The following is a 20,696-nucleotide window of genomic DNA, read 5'->3' on the forward strand; positions in this document are numbered from 1 at the left end:
CCACCATTTTTCTCAAGAATACTATGCAGCTCCTGCAATTTTCCCAGAAATGAGACTAACGTCAGTTGATAGGGCTCATAAATAGCTGTACATTGTATAAATTTGAAGAAAATTGTTAGAGCCGTTTTCGAGAAAATCGTGAAAAACATGGTTTTTTAGTAATTATCTGCCATTTTTCTCAAGAATACTACGCAGCTCCTGCAATTTTCCCAGAAATGAGACTAACGTCAGTTGATAGGGCTTATAAATAGCTATCCATGGTATAAATTTGAAGAAAATCATTAGTGCCGTTTTCGAGAAAACCGTGAAAAACATGTTTTTTTAGTAATTATCCGCCATTTTTCTCAAGAATATTTTGGAGCTCCTGCAATTTTCCCAGAAATGAGACTAATGCCAGTTGATAGGGCTTATAAATAGCTATCCATGGTATAAATTTGAAGAAAATCATTTGTGCCGTTTTCGAGAAAACCGTGAAAAACATGTTTTTTTAGTAATTATCCGCCATTTTTCTCAAGAATATTACGGAGCTCCTGAAATTTTCCCAGAAATGAGACTCATGCCAGTTGATAGAGTTTATAAATAGCTATCCATGGTATAAATTTGAAGAAAATCGTTGGAGCCGTTTTCGAGAAAAACGTGAAAAGCATGGTTTTTTAGTAATTATCCGCCATTTTTTCCGCCATCTTGAATTGAATTTTATTGAATTTCTTATTGTCGGATCATCATGGTATAAGGACCTTAAGTTTAAAATTTCAAGTCAATCGGTTAATTAGAAATGGAGTTATTGTGTTCACAGACATACACACACACACACACACACACACATATATACACACACACACACACACACACACACACACACACACACACACACACACACACACACACACACACACACACACACAGACCAACACCCAAAAATCATGTTTTTGGACTCAGGGGCCTTGAAACGTATAGAAAACTTGAAATTAGGGTACCTTAATTTTTTTTGGAAAGCAGTACTTTCCTTACCGGGTCGGTCAGTTCCAAAACTTACTAACTCCAAAATATTAAAAAAAAAGTTTTTCTATCACCTGATAGGCAATTCTGTAACTCATTCAATGGTAAAAACGGTTTGTTCCAATACTCTCTATTTCCCCATCAAAAGCTATGCTGAAAAGTAGAGACTGCAACAAAACTCTCCAACTCCAATCACCTCACTGCTCCAAAACTCATTAACTCCCACTTACGTCATTACTGCTTCTAAACTTGCTAACTCCAGTAGTATTATAATTGGCTGTAAACTATACTGCAACAAAACTAGTTGATACAAGGTTGTTATAGATTGATTTTATAAAATTATTATCACTACTTGATTACAATATTTTATTTTTACAGTACCGTGAGCCTATAATGTTGACTAAACTGACTATTGCTCCTGCCCAGTTCCAAACTATAAAAATATCATGATTTGTGTAGCTTACATACTCATTTGATTGCCAGAGAAATTTAATCTTCCCAAGCTGACCGATCAATCAGCTCATTTTTTTAAACAATTTTATGTGTATAACTTCACAATGTCTTTATAGGCACACCAAAAACTTGTCAAACTCCAGAGAATACTTTCATTTATGTTAATAAATGACTGAGCTTGAAGCCAAAAAGGGATCAAGTGAAATAGCCACGTGCATTGTGCATCGACTATCAAATACTGCCTTCCCAGAACAAGAACACTATAGTGATCACTGCTGTCCCTAACTGGTTAACAGTTGCAGCACCCCCACATATTGAGACAATAGTAATTCATTTTCCTGTTCCTGGGCATTCATACATACCTCCAGACAGAGTCTTTGGAGTTATTCAAAGGAAGATTAAGAAGTTGGAAACAATTGTGCACCCAGATGGATATTTTAAAATATTTAATGAGTCAGCTAATGTCACAAGGCTAGGAACTGACATTGAAGTCAAGGACTGGAAGGATGCAACTATAAAAAATTTAAAGAAGCCAGCTGAATGGCACTTGAATTTCTCTGTGTGCAAGAGGTTTATATTAAGTAGAGGGCAACAAAATACTGGCAGAGTTCAAGGGGAGACGACCTACCTTACTGACATGGGGAAGTCACTGGGAATTGCAAAAAGAGGCTGCAGAGTCGATAGAATAGCTGCAGAAGTGAAACCCAATGATGCTGTTGTTAATCCTACGAAGGTGGCAGATATGAATAAGCTTCTGAAAAAGCACTACGGAGAAGAATGGTCAAAGCTTGAGTATCTTAAATTTTATACTGATATCTTTAATGAGAGAATTGAAAAGGCTGAGCATGACCAAGATTAAGAGGAACCAATGGAAGATGACATTTTGACACTAGAGGGCGAATTTGTAATATAAATAACCTGTTTTCTAATGCTTATTCCATTCCATATGGAAATCTATTAGATATTCTCTATTTATATTGTTCTTATCTTGAAAATGTATTAGAACATAATCATTGTAAACTGCAACAAAACTGACTAAATTCATTCATCGCTGCAACAAAACTATCTTAAAACCCTATCCTGTTCCAAAACTCACCAAGTCTATATTTGAACATTTTTTTCACATTACATTTTTGAATCTCATTATAAAATTTTATGCAGGTGTACTTTGAAAGTTTAGATCAATTTATTGATATATTTTCATTAATGTGAATATTTCCATTCAGCTGTAACAGTTTTTCAGCCCTCCTGAAAAATGTCTAAAGATGGAGTTGGTGAGTTTTGGAACTGACCGACTCCCTATGGTAATAGGGCAAGGAAAGTAAAAAATGGCGGCTGAGAATTGTTCGTCTACTTTTGTACAGTCACTGTCAAAAGTAAAAACAAAATATTCTGGCAAACTGACAACATTGCAAAGCGAGAGAGAGAGATAGCGCTATCTGTTTTGTTGTATGATAGAAAAGGACAGCAACAGTATTGTCAAACGTACACTGCCATTATAACGTAGACCTCACTTATAGTGTAATTTTGCTATTTAATTTGGGTTTAAACTATCTGAATAGAAATTAATTCTTTTTACGTGTTTGCATTGAAAATTGGACTTAAATTCAAGAGTAAATAAAACATGACCACTTTTTTGACTACCAAGTGTATGAATCGTAATTTGTGGAAGAAATAGTTCAAATGACAATAATATGCTGGAAGGGGTTAGGGATCAGATCAGTACATGGATAAGTATTGTAGGCCCTATCAATCTATCAATAGTTTAAAAACAACATGGCTGACACGGTATAGGTTAAATGCATGCAAAATTGTGCTGCTTTGAACTTTGTTTATTTTGAAAACAATATTGATCGCCGTTTAATTTTTTGTGATCAAAATAACATACAAAATCGATCCCAACTAAAAAATTGATGATAGGTATAATGACTAAATGCATGCAAAATTGTGCTGCTTTGAACTTTGTTTATTTTGAAAACAATATTGATCGCCGTTTAATTTTTTGTGATGTTAACAATTGAGTTACGCCGAAATAGTTTGTGGCTGTTCCTCTTGGTCCTTCTTCAATCATTTAAACGAATTCAGTTTTGTGTATTATTAAATAAATAACTATAATGTTCTCCCCAAAATAGAAATATATTGTATCAACAGTACCTATAATCATCCCACAAAGTTGACAACTTGATTGCAAAGCTCATCCTTGTTTGAATTTTCCAATTTTGCCTAGAAAATTAGGCTTATATTTCTAGAAAGTTGAATAGGTCTATTTAATTAAAATCTAATCTCTATCAAATATTTATGCTTGAGCTATAAGATAGCTCATTTCAAACATTTATCAGCGAACTGTTAGGCCAAGGCTGTTGAATCAAACAATGACTACCTTAAAAAATTGTAGTCTAAACTTTCATTTTCACTATATCATTTTTTTAACAAAAATATAGGAGGCTACTATGTACACCATTATGATGTTGACGATTTGAGCATATCCCAGCAAATGTATAATTAAGATCTCTGAGTTATAGGCTAATATGCCAAGTAGCCTACTTCTCCAACTACTACAATCTCTACAACAAACTACTACAACTACTTCAATCCCATCAACTTTTATTAATTCACTGCCTTTTATTTTAATTATTTTAACACACAGTTATTTTATTAATCACTGCCATTGTCAAAATTGTTCAACACAATTATAAATAATGCATACCTACTGTAGCCTACGCTGTATAAATTTGATGTGTTGTTGAAAAATATTCCTTCTTATGTTTTCTAAATTAATAATTTCAAATGTTTTTGTTTTAGGGTAAACCATTACTGCTGTATGCTGTTGAACAGTTTCTCAGTTTTTCTTTGGTGAGGAAAATAGCACTGGTAGTTGATAATATTGAAAAGGCGCACACAATATTACAAGAAGCAGGACTTGACGGCTGCAAACGATTGATACTAGTCAAAGGCGGACCATCAAGGCACCGGTCAATCCAAGCTGGTCTTCTGAAATTGGAAGAATACAGTTCAGGTTAGATTTTTAAATTATTCATCCAGATATTAAACATCCATTGTTGTCAATATTTGATGCTATCATAATTATTTCTGAATTAAGCAACATGGGTCAAAAGTGAAAATCATTTGTTTATTATTCTATATTGAAACCAAATTCGATGCTTATATTCTTCAACTGAAATATTCAATATTTGAACTGTCAAACAATTCACTGAATTCACTAAATGTAATAATAATATTCAATAAGCATCTGAATGCATCCAAACGGACTGAAAATTTGACGTACTGGAAAACTGACGAATATTGTAAACTTGACAAACTGAAAACGTACAGAAATCTTCATGTACAAATCGTTAACTGAAAATAGGCCTGTAACCATCCTCAAAGAAGCCAATTTTTTCTATATAATATTATAGAATTATAGAGGATGAACACTTAAGCAATGTATCACAAAATGGACACTGGACGAATTTTAAACTTGACAAAACTGAGAGCTTGACGTACTGAAATCTTGAAGAACTGAAAATATACCTATAATGACCCTCTGTAAAATAATAATCTTCATGCAAAATTTCAATTTAATCAGTTGAGTAGTTCAGACTTGATGATGCATCACTCGTGTATTTTCTATCCCATACTTGTTTAAGCCAATTCTTCTCTTTATAATATAGATGGGGAGGGCGGGATGGTTCAACCTAGCTCAAGTAATTAACATTCGCTTTCATTGAACTGTTACTTTCAATCGATCGCAAAACACTGTTTCAGACTTGGCGAATGTAGTGGTTGTTCACGACGGAGTGAGGCCGCTGGTGCCCGAACGACTGGTGGTAGAGCTTTGCGGCGCGGCGCAGACACACGGCGCGGCTGGCGCCATTCGACCGCTTGTCTCCACTGTGCTCCGCGCCACGTGTGACCTCTTCTTGGACGCCAGCCTCGACAGGGCCACGCATGTGGCAAGCCACACTCCTCAGGCCTTCATCATGCGCACCCTCTTGCAGGCATATCGCAAGGTAAACTGGGCTGGCTTAGCTTGCCTCAATACATTTTCACGGGTGATGGGTGACAGGTAATCATTATGTATTTTTTGTACTTCCAAGTGATTTTTTTCAATATATTATGTATTGTTTTTGTCTAATATTTTGAGGCAAAATTAATTTGATTTTGATTTTTTTTAGATTTGATGATCTCAGTTGGTCAAGCAGCCCCCCGGTGGGCAACTTTAGTAGTAGGGTACGTCAAGTTTTCAGTTAGTCGAGTTCCTGTTGCTTTCACTAAATCCTGTGAATACAGGATTATGATTAATTCTAAAACTAAAAGAGTTGAATAGTAACCGCGTTTTACTGTATCATTTAAAAGCAAAAACCTAAAGCGGCCATAGACGTGCAATATAATTTGAGACAGAATAATTAAGAAATGTAAGACGTTCTGGGCAATAGCCTGTTTTTATTCTCTGACTATTGTATTGTTTGATCTATATAATAAACAAATAGATAAAAATAATATTGTACAATATATTATTACCCACACATAATATCAGGCCACACAACTGTAGTGACACTGAAGATGACACCATGAAACATATATTTTCTCCTTCTAAAACTATCGTGATATTTGAGTTATGCTAATAAGCTGAAGAAGTACTCATCAACATTTTTTTTTGTATTGTCAATACTATAACTACTTGAAAATGTTAACAGCGAATATCTCATTAGATATTCTTACTGATATTGATTGTTTAATTAATATGTACACTTTTGACTGTACTATAGAAGCTAGATTCACTCAACACTGCTCTGCTCTTTCACTGGACACTAATTGAACAAGCACTACACTAGTTCATACGGTTTCCTCCTTTTGAGCCTCCGCACCAACCCTCCATTGTCTAGCAGCTGGATCGCCTCAACGTTGTCGTGTTGGTGCAGTCGCCCCTCGTGCCTCTCCGCATGCCTCTGGATCTCGGTGGACACCAGGTCAACGTGCAGGTCTCTATGAAGATCGCTGTTCCTGACATACCAAGGAGCATTCACAATGTTCCTCAGCACCTTGTTCTGGAACCGTTGTATGACATTGATGTTGCTGTCTTTGGTACACCCCCAAAGTTGTATACCATATGTCCATACTGGCTTTAGTATCTGTTTGTACAGAAGTACTTTGTTTTGGATTTGTAGGTTGGAGTTTTTACCGATCAGCCAATACAGCTTCTTATATTTGATTCCATGTTCCTCTCTCTTCTTCTTGACATGGGCCTTCCAGCGAAGCTTTGCGTCCAAGGTCATACCTAGATACTTGGCATCATTGGCATATGATACAACTTGGTTGTTAATTGTTATTGGTATGGGCAGGTCCTTTTTATTGGTGAAGTTGATGTGAATCGACTTTGCTTCATTTAGTTTCATCCTCCACTTTCTAGTCCAATCTTGAATTTTGTTAATGGATCTCTGTAGGTTTTCTGTTGCAATATGAATATTACTGTCTACTGATAATATGGCTGTGTCGTCTGCAAATGTTGCTGTAGTATTCTCATCAAGGCTGGGAATATCGCTGGTATAGAGTAGGTAGAGAAATGGTCCTAGAACACTTCCTTGAGGAACTCCTGCTTTTATTTCTTTCAAATCAGAATATGAGTTTTCATGCCTGACTCTAAAGTATCTGTCAGTCAGATAGGATTTTAATATATCTGTAAATTGCTTTGGTAGCACTTTTTTCAGTTTGAAAAGGAGACCTTCATGCCACACTTTATCAAAAGCTTGCCCTATATCAAGGAAAGCTGCTGAACAAACTTTTTTCTCTTCTAGGCTCTTCTCTGTTACATTCACAATCCTATGCACTTGGTCTATTGTTGAGTGTTTCACTCTGAAGCCAAATTGGTGATTTGGAATTATGTGCTGTCTCTCAATTATTGGTGTTAGCCTACTCAGTAAAATCCTTTCAAACAACTTGGCAAGCACAGGTAGCAATGATATTGGCCTATATGATGATACTTCATGTGGCTCTTTACCTGGCTTGAGTAGCATTATAACCTCTGCTACTTTCCATATTCCTGGTACAAATTTGAGTCTGAAAGAGGCATTCAAAATGTGTGTTAATTTTACTATTGCTTTTCTTGGAAGGTGCTTGAGGACTAAGCCAGTTATCATTTCGAATCCAGGGGTCTTTTTGTTATTCAGATTTCTTATTTCTCTTTTTACCTCTTCTACTGTGACACACATTATTTCTTGATTTGGCTGTAAGATGTTTTCCTCTGCTTCTAAAGTGTCTTCTTCAGTTGTGTTGTTTGGTTGAAAAACGTTCACAAGATGATCTGCAAAGGTCTGTGCCTTTTCATCACTACTCCTTGCCCATTGACTGTTCTGCTTCCTGAGAGGAGGAGATTGATGAATGGGTTTTTTTATTTTTTTAGCTGCCTTCCAGAGTGAGTAGTCTGTACTGCGTTCTGCTGTTAAGTTTATCAAGTAATTATTGATTGATTCATTCTTGATACATTGAATCTCTCTCCTTAGTTCTTGAGTTAGATTGTTCAAAACTCTTTTGTCTTGAGGGGAACGTGATTGCTGCCATCTCCTTCTTGCTCTTCGTTTTTCCACAATCATTTCTCTGATTTCCGCAGAGTAATTATTTCCAGTGGTTCTTCTTCTGAATTGTGGAGTATTACACCATGCTGCCTGTTGGATATCAGTAACAAACTCCTCTAACTCCCGATCGATCTGTTCTTCGTTTCTTAATGGCGAGTTCAACTCTATATTCTTTCATCCAGCATCTTTTGGAAACCATCCCAATCCATGTGGCTGTTGACTAGCGCAAGACAAGCATTTTCCTTCTGTAGAATTGAATCACTCAGAGTCAAAATGATGGGTGAGTGGTCCGAATTTAGATCAAAACTATCCTCTAAATGCAAATAATTTACCGATATATTCTTTGTCAGAAAAAAATCTATAAGATCTGGGATTTTCCTCGTATCGGTGGGCCAGTAGGTGGGTTTACCAGTTGAAAGAGCTTCGCACCTCATCTCTCTCATTGCTTCATAGAGCTGTCTTCCCTTGTGTGTTGTTAAGCGCGATCCCCAATGCACGTGCTTTGCATTGAAATCTCCACCAAGAATGAATTTGTCTCCTAACATATCAAGCAATGATAAATATTCATCTTTTCTGATGGAATATCTGGGAGGACATTAAATAGCTGCAACAACAAATTGATAATTGACTGCTTTCACTGCTACACCTGTCAATTGTATTCTATCACTTTCGAGTTTCACTTGTTCATGATGTTGTAGATTGTCTCTGATGATGATGGCACTCCCACCCCTTGCGACATTGCTGGGATGTAAAGCATGATAGATCCTATAGCCTTTGAATTTTATAAACGAGTGCGTTGTAAAATGAGTCTCAGATATAAGACAAATATCTATTTTTTCTATGTTTAGAACTGCTTCCAACTCCTGTTGCCATTGAAACAATCCATTTGCGTTCCATTCCATTATTTTTAGCGAATGAATCATTTGAATTGCAGTAGTTTACTTTGTTCTAACTTCTGAAATTTAAACTGCAGTGAGGTGATTATTTGTTCTTGTCTATCCAGTTTTGCAAGATGAGCTGTAAAATATTATTGTTATCTCATACTTCACTTTTTGGCTCTCCCAATTTTGGTCTATTTCCTTTTGAGACTATCTGGGCGAAAGTTAATTTCTTAACCGCGCTTTCATTGTTTGGATTGTGGGTTTGTGTATTTTCTGTGATTTTTGGTGGAATATTCTTCACTGTGTTCTTCCGTAAATCTGGAATATTTTTTGTTTTATTGGAGTTTCTAATCTTTTGCAATTCGATTGCGACAGTGCAGCCTCGATAGCTGGCTGGATGTGCTTCCCCGCAATGAATACATTTTGGTAAAGCATCACTTGGTTTTGTACAGTCTTTTGTTTGATGTTTACCTGCACACTTTACACACCTAGGCTCCTTGTTACAGTATTTTTGTGTGTGACCGTATGCTTGGCATCGTTTGCATTGCGGTATCAGGTTGGCCTTCTTCAGTGCTTCCACTTCCACTTTGCAACCAAGTATATTTTTAAGTTCAAAAACTTTTTTTATATTTTCTTACGCGCTGAATGAGACTATGAACATATCTAATGGCTCTCTTTTCTTCCACTTCAGCTTATTCACTACTTCTAGAACTTTCAATCCTTGTATTTTCAAATCTTCCAGTATCATGTCCCTACTACAAGAGTGATGAAGTTCTTTAATCATCACTCTTATTGGTCTCGACTGCTTATCTTCATAGGAATGCCAGCTAAATCCGTCATTAATCAGTTCTCTGGTAACATTCCAATAAGTTTCAGAGTCGACTGCATTTATTTTGAACGTTTCTCTACTCAAGAGTTTTATTCTAAATTTGTCAGCTGGCGACACTTTTTTCAAACTCTTAAGGAGTCCATCTAGATTCTTTATACCATCCACTATGATTGGGGGTGGTGGCATTTCTTTCTTCTCTCTCTTCTCCACGTCACTGGTTTTAGAATTCAAGTTCTGTTGAATTCTTTTTGCAGACACATTTTTGACTTCTGGCGATGGAGTACTAAGCTTCCTCTTCTTGGTAGCCCGCTTAGTACGAGTCCTGATCCATTCCGTTTCTTTGGCCAATTCTTTCTCATTTGTTGAGTAGTTCTTGGCTGCTGAGCTGGTAGGCTGTGAGCTGTGAATCTTCTTCTCAATATTCAGAAATCTTGCTTCCAAATCCTGCACTTTTTTTATCAGTTCTAAGTTGCTCCTCTCCAATTCCTCTCTCTTGGTTATGTCGAGTGAGTAAACGTGTGTTAGCTCGGCTCCATCTTCTAATAGATATTTCATAGGGTTATACAGTTCAATTCACTAGATATTATACATCAAGTTATTCAGTTTCTCGAGCTAAATTCAATAGTGTAATTATATTTTTGATTAACTCACACTCGTTTTATTTATCTTGAAAAACATTCCTAATTCTTCAGTTCACCTTCTCGCCTAGCCTATAAAAGTGTAAATCCACCTAACGGTACACGATGGTTTGACAGAACAGAGGCACGCCGAAGAATGAGGTCAATGCTCCAAAGCCAGCTATTTCTGGAGCATTGTCCAAAGAGACCCTCCGCATTATTTGACAGCAAATTGAAGATTCTGTCCATAGTGCTGTATCAATGGCTGTGAAGTCTATTTTCGAGGAACTTCAGGCATTGAAGGAGGAGAACAAACAGCTGCACGATAGAATTTGTGAGCTGGAGGTGTCTTGTCATCTGAAGGTCGATGACCTCGAGCAATATGGGCGCCGACATTCCATACATATTTTTGGGATCCCGGAGAGCGACAAAGAAGACACGGACCTGCTGGCGCTCGATGTCTTCAACAAGAAGCTGAACGTGCCCGTGACTCTGGTGGATGTCAACCGTTCGCATCGCGTTGGAAGGCATCAACCATCTCAACAAGGGCAAGCTAAACCCAAGGACCAACCCATCATAGTTCGACTCTGCAGCTACCGGACCAGGAAGATGATCTTCGACGCTAAGAGGAAGCTGAAGGGTTCCGGCGTCACCATTTGCAAGGATCTAACTGCGGAGCATCTCAAGATCCTCAATGCTGCGGCCGACCGGCATGGGCACAGGAATGTCTGGTCATCTGATGGGAGGATTAAGATCTCTATCGGCGAGGGAGGATCCAAGAGGGTCCACACAGTTGAGAGGATGACCGACCTTCAAAAAATAAAGGTAAATTAAATCATTTCAGGATTCGATGACTAAGGTGTCCTTCACTACAATAATAGGAAATTTGTATTAATAGATTTCACAGTAGAATATACCTTGGCATTTTTCATGAGCTGGCTTTCTGTTCTATAAATGAATCTTTCCACTGCTATTTATGATTATATATAAGGTAATTATTTCAAACTGAAGAGATCCACATTTGTTAATACTGATTTATCTTGATATTAATTCCCAAAACTACATTCAATGCATCAACTACTTTACTCCAGAGGGTACTAAGAAAATCATTATCTCTATTCTTACTAATAATTACATCTATTACCAAAAGTATTTCCATAATTAATAATTATTTTCGAAATGCTGAAATTCAAATAAAATGGATGATTAACATACGTTATAGATATAACTCTTTCTAAGTTATATATAGATGTAATCTATAGGTATAGATAGTAATCTCTTCTATATTAAGTGTACATAATGATATCTTCTACTATTGCCAAAGCTCGAACAATAAAAGCTAATGTGTGAAGAGTTATTGATGGAACAGAGAGGTGGGTAGTCTGTTCATATGCTTATAAAGGGGCTGTGTTTCATTTAATGTTATCTTAGACATTCATCACTAAAATATTACAGTACTCAATTTACTACTTTTATCGTTATTGCAACTCCCAATAGTTAATTATACTTCTAATACTATATAATATTTTTTAAACTTCACCATTCAATCCTATTTAAAACTCATCTAAAATAATCTAGCTCTTTCTCAAGCGTCTCCTCTACTTCTTATTTTTCTTTCTCATTTCTTGATTTTTGCAATGATGATTATTATTCTTTTCTATTCTTCTTCGTCTTCTTCTTCTCCTTCTCTTTCTTTTCTTTTTCTTCTTCTTCTTCTTTCCTTGATCAATTCAAGATCACAATACGACGTTCTATTTCTTATTCTATAGTTCAGTTTCATAATTTCTTCTCAATTGTGCACATTCCTTCTCTGGGGCTGCACCCGACCATCCTCAAGCACTTGACATCATCAAGCGCTTCCAGAATAAAATACTAATAAGTTGTGTAGACACTCCTTGGTGCATCAGGAACTCCGATTTCCACCGCGACCTGGGAGTGGCGACAGTCATCAGTGGAATCCAAAGATTTGCAGGAAAACAGGAGGAAAGACTTCATCAGCATGTGAACTTGGAAGCAATCCAGCTGCTCAACGTGCATGGAGTGAGAAGACTTCAACGCAGAAAGCCGCACGAATTGGTTTAGTGCTGAAGTGTTCAAATGGAAGTGCAAAAGCAAAGTATCGTTTTATGTGAAAGATAACCTTCAATTTGATCCTTGACCAATATAGAAGACTGAACCTATGGGGTTTACCTTCACAAACAATATTCTCAACAATATAAGTCAAGATAGAATAGCTTATTGGTCTTTAACTAGGTGCTATGAAAATTATGGAAGAAAATAATTTGAGTGAATGTTTGTGTTTTTATTGAGAATTGGTGTTTTTGACTGAGCAAGTCCATGTTTTAACTTGATTTGCTTTTGTCTGACACATTTTCAGCCGAACGCGTGAATAGATTTTCATGAGATTTGACAGGAATGTTACTTTTTGAATTGCTCGTCAAAGTATGTGTTGAATTTTTGAAAATTTTGAAAGTATAATTTTGTATTTTAAGGATATAGTTTAAAGGAAATGGAATTTCTTCTATAATCTAATATCGCTATACAAGGTTGATGAAAATTATGGAAACAGCTAAATATTTCTTTTACAAAGATAATTTGACAATATGTTTCTATGGAAATCCTATTCGAATTAAAAAATCCTCTTCTCCATCCCTTAAAAATTGTTGTCATCTAGGATCCGCCATATTGAGTCCAACTTCTTATTTTTTATGGTAAGGTGGTCATGTGATACATAATACAAAACCGAATTTCAAGAAAAATGAATGCCGTACATCGATATTTATTTATTGCATAGAGCAGACAATACTGAAGTCGGGAAAGAAAAAACAGGCTTCCATATTGCCCAAAACTTCTTCTATTTCCAAATTTTGTCTCAAATCGTCCAAATATTATGCAGGTTATGTCCATTTTCATATCGAACACAATATGGTAGTGTTATGGTATGGTATGGTAGTGTTATTCTTTATTCTTTATTGATATAATAAGTATACATCATATAAATGATAGGGAGAGGAAAAATAAGGTAACCTTGTGCTAATCCTCTCCCCAATTTAGATAAGGTTACACATAGTCCGAAATAGGTTGTCTTGTAGCTCTTCACTTCGCAAAATTTTCAGACCACTAATATGTTCACAAAGTAAATTTTCAAATTTAGATGCTTCAAAACAAAAAATAGAACAGATATTTCACATTATTATCACTTGAATAGAGAAGATTCATATATTTATGGTATGGTATGGTAGTATTATGTAGTAGTGTAAAATTAAATAAAAATTCCCATGTACCCTTTTGAGATGTTTCATTCATAGTTATCTGAATAAGCGTTTGATATAATATAGTGTGAGCTACGAAATTTTCTTCCCAATATACTTGGGCTAATACAGCAATTTCACAAATACAATACATTATTGAAAGTAAGCTAGCTCTATTGACTTTTCTATGTTTGACAGTGTACTGATGAAGAATTGGATTGCGGAACGGAATGCCTCCAGCTTGTGCTGAAACATGCTGGTACTCGAGCAAAACTCATCAATGGACCAGAAGAGTTGTGGAAAGTCACACATAAGAAGGATTTGTTCACTGCCAACTGTTGTTTGAGAGGTAATTCAACTTTCATCACTTTAATCTGGCGTCAAGTCAATAGTTCTTGTAACCATCATGGATTGAATGATAATTCAGCTACATAATATATTCAATCAAAACTTCTTTCTCGCCATTAATTTCATCAATTTATGAAAAGATTTAAAATATATTGCACTTGAGATGTCATATCATATATTACTTCCTTAGGCTGGCCACTAACGGTTGAACATGCGTGATTTAAATGCATGCTACACAGTCTTCATACATTGTTGTGTCATCACAGCTGTGATCACATTGAAATGCTTTGAGCAAAATTTTTTGAGGCTAGGTTTTTGCACCTCCGATTTTTGTTGTTTATTCTTTTTTGCTGCTCTATTTGAGGTTAAATTATTTTTCTATCATTTTGATTTGTAATTTTCACTGGTTTATTTATTGTTATTGGTTATTCATTTTGTTAGAAGCCTCTTGCTGACGATGAACATGTGTATGTGTATTTGTATATATGTAAACATGACATGCATGTTGTGAAATTTGTCTAAGCAAAAGAGTGGACTGTATAAAGGGGTGAATTTGTAGGTTATGAAATTTAGTAAAGTAATCAGAGACTAACAGAATCCACATATAAATTTGAAAGGAGGAAAGATCCAATGTGCTTACATAATATGTATTGAATGAAAGCAAATTGTCATGTACAGCAAATGGTAACTCAGGATTGAGATTGAAATAAAAAATACCAAATGAAAGGTTGAATATAATCACAAATTTAATTAAAATGTTTGTAGTGCAAATAATAACTGAAAGAGCTCTGAGAAATTTAGAATAGTCAATGATTAAACCCAAAATTAAACAACAGGCTTGATGAATAATGAAAGTTACTAAATATTGAAAAATCACAACTAAAATACTCAAATTGAAAAAGTGCTCAAGTAACAAATACAAGAGTACTTAAAAAACTGAATCAGCAAAATTTGTAATGAAAAGTTTTATAAGAAAAAAAGAAAGTTCAAAATCAAACAAATGATGAACGATTACCAAAGTTCTACAATAAATTTAGAATGGATAAGCTGAACAAACAGTAGTCACAAAGTTAAGCTAATAATCGATACAAAAGACAAGATTTGCAGAGGTGCAAGAATCAAGAGACTGAACTGACACAAAGGAAACTAAATAAAAATACAATATTAGTGGAATACAAGTAAAAGAATGGTTATAATTGCTTGCTTGAATTTAATAATGACAAGATAAAGGAGTGATGTTTAAACACTTTATATACTTTGAAATATTTAAAGATTGATTTACAATAAAACAATATGAATTTGAAATCATGAGATTAAATACTTTATAGATAACCAAAATAATTGAATGAGTTTGAGACTATTTAAACTTTTAGAAATCAAAATGAAAATACATTAATATGTGAATTAATAATTGAAAAACAAATAAAAATTATTCAAAATGAAGGTTACTAAATATTGTCAATTTTAAAACCAAAAGGATACAATCACCAATGAAAGATGAAAGCTTTAAAATTAGTGGAAAACACTCAATTAGAAAGATTCACTAAATATTGAGATAATATTGAATATAAGATTCACTGATAAATTAAGACAAGTCTAGGAAGATAGAGCAAATGTACTTTAAAATCAAAATATCCAATTTAGAAGAGATAGCTCAAGATCTATAACCAAAGTGGATATTTTGCTACAGTTGATGTGATGTGAGAATATCAAAAATGTTAAATATAGGACTTATCTCAGAAAGTTTGAAGCAGCAGCAGGCGAAGATGAGCACCAGCGTGTCCACGCAGGTGGTGCAGATTAGAATGAGAACCTCAAACCAAGATTCTGGAGACCAGCAGGAATCCAGGACGACTCTAGGCTGACAACAGTGAACCCCTCACTGTTATAAGAAACCGATGAAACTCTGACGAGGACACTCCAAAGGCGATGGTGAGATTGAATCTGAACGTATGGTAGTAGCATTACCAGATACAAGACAATGTGAAAGAAGAAATCGATTCTTCAATGAGTAGCATTGCAAAAAATCCAAAATTGCAAGCTAGATGCGAGATCCAAAACATAAGATGAATTTGGATTGAACACTGAATGAATGAAGAGGTTTCAACACTGAAGAAAAGGTTCATGTACAATGCAAGGTTGTGACGCACATGAAAACTTGGAATGGAGATAAATCAAAAACTAATGAATCAATTTTGAATTGGTGAATGGCGAGATGTATAGCGCAGATTGATTTGTCGAAATCAATGCTAACAGTGACCATACTTCATAGAAATACTTGAAGTTTTGAAGAAACATTTGGGACTTCAAAAAGTTGATGCACAAGAGACAGGAACAAGCCGGAAGAACAAAGTACAGTTTAGGCTCGGAACCAAAAAAGCAACAAAAAAGGAAATGACTATGTGATTCAAAATACTGTCAACACATAACTGACGATCACACTAATATAATGAGAGACAATCTATTTGTAAAATATAATTGAAAATGATTACAAAAAGTGAGTATGGATTATTTATCTATACAAATATCTAAAAGACAAAATTGAGACAAAAACGAAACTACAAGCGGCTATGAATTCTCAACTGCAATACAAAAGGCAGTGAGTTGCAGACATTAAAACAAAATGACAGCTGATAGAAAACAACATCGTCTATTAACCTAAAAACAAAATAAATAGGTAACCTAAAAAGTGGAAAATGGTAAGTGAGATTTAACACATGTTCTACCATTAGTAGCTAGCCTCACTTGCATCATTGCTTAATCTGAACCATTCATTTCTAATTGTATGGTTTATTTTTAGTCACACTCCCCAATAATGCAGCATTATGATTTTTCAAATCTCATTTTGATGGTTAATGATTGAGTAACTGAATAACTGTCATGTATTAGTTGTATCAATACTCTTAACAGTTCGACTTGACTAGGAACTTTAATCCAATCCACTCCTGCAACTCAACAGCACCTTGCTAAGCTCATATCTGTGCGTAAATGCATTCTGCCATCATTATGGATACACGGTACTTCAATGTACAATGTAGAACCTGTCTGAAAATGTTAGAATTAATTGTGTAAAGTTCAGACAGGTTCTACATTTACAAAATCATGAATATCTTATATAATAAGAGAGAGTAGGGTTGTGTTTGTTTGTGTGTTCGTTTGTTCGCATCAAAACATGTTAACTTGTGGATTGCATACCGGAAAAACGGGAATGATTTAGATCTCCAAATTTTGCACATAGATTCTAAAAATATCAAAATCGTGCACCTCGAAGCCCAAATTTCAATTTTATTTCTAGATTTTTCAGAATTCATGTTTAAATTTGATTCATGGAACATTATATGGCATACCTACATTGTTGTAGATGTGTTTGTATAAAGGAAGCTCATAGAGAAATTGATACGCTGGTAACAATGTGTTGCAATATGTGTTTCGATACAGGAAGCTCATGTTTCGATACCGGAGTTTTGATACAAATGCTGGCAGCTTATAGCGATTGTGATATTATATTATTGTGAGTTGTTAAGTTTTGAATAACATTTTATTGATTCTCAATCTTTCAAATTTTCGAAAAGCTGTTTTTGTCATCTTTAAATACGATATTATTAAACACTAAAAATCATCTACCATACAACACTACCGCCGCCGGTACGAGCGGTGAGTTTAATTATGTAAGAGTTTTGATTTTAAATGAAATCAATACAATAATATAGCCAACATACTATATTATATGCTATATGCATACTATATGCATCCAACAAGTTATGAAGAGGTAATAATAATGATTTGGCAAAAGCTTTCGACACTGTGCCACATGATAGTCTTCTGGATAAACTAGCTAAATATGGAATAAGAGGTTTGCCTTTAAAGTTATTCAGGAGCTATCTCTGTGACCGATCACAGATGTTAACTCTTGGGAAACAGTCAAGTAAAAAAGAATTAAGTAATTATGGCCTACCTCAAGGTACAGTTTTGTCGCCCATTCTTTTTTTGTTGTATGTGAACGAAATGTTGAATATCAAATTGAAAAACGGTAAAGTATATTCATTTGCTGATGACACTGCAGTCATTTTTTCAGATGACAGTTGGCAGAAAGCATTTTTGAATTCAGAACATGATTTGTTTTTAATAAAGAATTGGCTTGACCAACATACACTTAGTCTGAATCTTAGTAAGTCTAAATATATAACTTTTTCAGCAAATGCAGTTGGCAAACCTCCCACATTTTTAAAATTAAAACTTCATACTAAATGTGATCAGATAGTCGCTGGAGTTCATAATCTTACAATGCTTCCTGATTGCGGCTGTCCTACCTTTGAAAATGTAGTATCCATAAAATATTTGGGTGTTATTGTTGATGAAAGCTTCAGATGGAATCATCACATAAATTTTATCAATAAAAAATTAAAATTCATTAACTATAAGTTTTATAAAATCAATAGAATATTGGATAGAGAGCAAATAAAAACAGTCTATTATGCTTTAGTTGAGTCCATTTTAAGATATGGGATTGCAGTATGGGGAGGAACTTATGACACACACCTGAATAATCTATTTATAACACAAAAGGCTGTAATTAAAACCATAATTCGCAAACCCAGAGACTATCCCACCCAGCAAGTCTTCAGGGATTTCCAGGTTATGACCTTAAGACAAATATATCTGAAAATATTAATAAAATACATAAATAATTATAAAGATAACTTTGAAGAGGCTGATAGGCCGACTTACTCACTCAGACCAAATAGTACAAGGAAATTCAAAATTTTTCATAGTAGTCTAAGTTTGTTGTGTAGACAGCTTATGCACATTAGCACAAAATTCATCAATTTAGTACCGCCTTTATTTCTGACACATCATAAAAGGAATGGTCTAAACGAATGGATTTGTATGAATTTTTTTCATGAATTGAGTTTCATTTGAATTGACATTTTCATTGAATAGCCTAGCAAGTTCATAATCATCTTGATCTCTTCTTTCTCTTGTATTTTTCTCTCATTCATGTTCTCCTTTCTTATTTTCATTTTTTTTTCTTCTACTCCGGTTTGTTTCATTTGTATAAATTAGATCAACTAAATCAATAACTATATTATTAGGGTTAGAATAAAGACTCCCACCAGCGAGCAAGTTTTACTTTTGCTGGTGGTGCCATGGCGAATATTGTTTTGTTAAGGAAAAAATGTATTCTTATTCATAATAATCACTTGTTAAGGAATTTTAACGAAATTGTATTTTGTTTTTATGGCAATAAATTTGATTTGATTTTGATTTGATTTGATTTGATTTGATTAAAAGCTTAAAAAGTAACTCCTCTCCGGGAGTGGATGGAGTAGGCAACATATGTTTGAAAAATATAGCAGAGTTCATAGCCAAACCATTGTCAATTTTGTTTAATAAATGTTTCGAGTTAGGCCATTTTCCTTCACATTTTAAAATAGCTAAAATAATTCCTCTCCATAAATCAGGTGACAAAAAAGCTCCCGAGAACTACCGTCCTATCAGCCTTATAAGCAACCTGTCTAAAATATTTGAAAAGATAATAAAAAACGAATGGTCGAATATCTTGAAAAGTACAAATTTATTGCTGTAAATCAATTCGGGTTTCAGGAGGGTAAATCCACCGAAGATGCAATGACTGAGTTGGTTAGAATTGTAACGGAAAACTTTAAAAACAGTAGAAAAACTCTGGCTGTGTTCTTGGACCTGGCAAAAGCCTATGATACCATTCCTCATAAAGTCCTTCTACGTAAGCTAGAGAGAATAGGTATCCGGGGAACGGTGTTAAATTTATTTAAAAGTTACCTGCATGAAAGAATACAAATCCTTGACACCAGTAAACTGACATTGACCGACTACGGTCTTCCACAGGGTACAGTGCTCTCCCCGTTATTATTTTTGGTATATATCAATGATCTATTGAAAATTGACATCAATGGATGCTATTCCATCTCCTTTGCAGATGACACGGCCTTAATTTTTACTGGGTCAAATTGGCGGGAGGTTAAGTGTTTAGCCGAGGCTGGTCTGGCTAGGGTTAAATCTTGGCTGGATCACCACACGCTGACACTTAACATAAAAAAAAGTGTGTACATGCTTTTCTCTCCATCAGAAAGGTCTATCCCTACAGAGCTATTTCAAGATGGTGTAAAAACTCACTCAGACTCCTGTACATATTATAATCGTTATGTAGAGTTGGAAGGGTTACAGGAGAGGGATGAAAACTGTGTATGTCAGGCATTGATAAGAGTGAGGGAGACAAAATATTTGGGAGTCATGTTAGATTCACAACTCAAATGGAACGCTCACATTGATAATATATGTAAAAAAATGAAACATATTATACATAAATTTTACAGGTTAAACGGGTTAGGTGATTTAAATATATTACTATTAATTTACTTTGCTTACGCCCAGTCAGTATTACAGTATGGCATTAGGGTATGGGTGGGGCATTGGACGTACATTTTAACAAAATCTCCTTAATTCAAAAACACTTAATTAAAGCAGCACTTGGTCGACCCAGACGTTACCCTACAAATCTCCTTTTTACAGAATTCCCAGTTTTAACAGTTAGGCAACTATTTGTGAAAAACATAATATTATACATAATTAAAAACAGAAATCTATTTACACCTCAAGCTCGAACCTACAATTTTCGAATGCAAGATAATTATCAAATTAACAGAACTGACATGACTGTATGCCGAAGACAATTTCCTTACATCTGCAATAGACTCATCAACCTGCTA

The 20,696-nt window shown here is 34.9% G+C and overlaps 1 protein-coding gene across 1 annotated transcript in view; it reads left to right on the forward strand.

Annotated features, from left to right (window-relative positions):
* The first annotated feature begins 3,213 nt into the window (after nucleotides 1-3,213).
* Nucleotides 3,214-20,696, forward strand: part of LOC111044975 (D-ribitol-5-phosphate cytidylyltransferase) — a 32,052-nt gene continuing 14,569 nt past the window's right edge. Inside the window, exons 1-4 of the mRNA XM_022330261.2 lie at nucleotides 3,214-3,240; nucleotides 4,255-4,468; nucleotides 5,218-5,462; nucleotides 13,801-13,951. Coding sequence (XP_022185953.2) covers nucleotides 3,229-3,240; nucleotides 4,255-4,468; nucleotides 5,218-5,462; nucleotides 13,801-13,951 — 622 coding nt within the window. The 5' untranslated portion in view covers nucleotides 3,214-3,228. The remainder of the gene's footprint in view (nucleotides 3,241-4,254; nucleotides 4,469-5,217; nucleotides 5,463-13,800; nucleotides 13,952-20,696) is intronic.

The sequence above is a fragment of the Nilaparvata lugens genome, chromosome 8 (assembly GCF_014356525.2).
Source record: "Nilaparvata lugens isolate BPH chromosome 8, ASM1435652v1, whole genome shotgun sequence".
In the NCBI taxonomy this organism is placed as follows: Eukaryota; Metazoa; Arthropoda; class Insecta; order Hemiptera; family Delphacidae; genus Nilaparvata; species Nilaparvata lugens.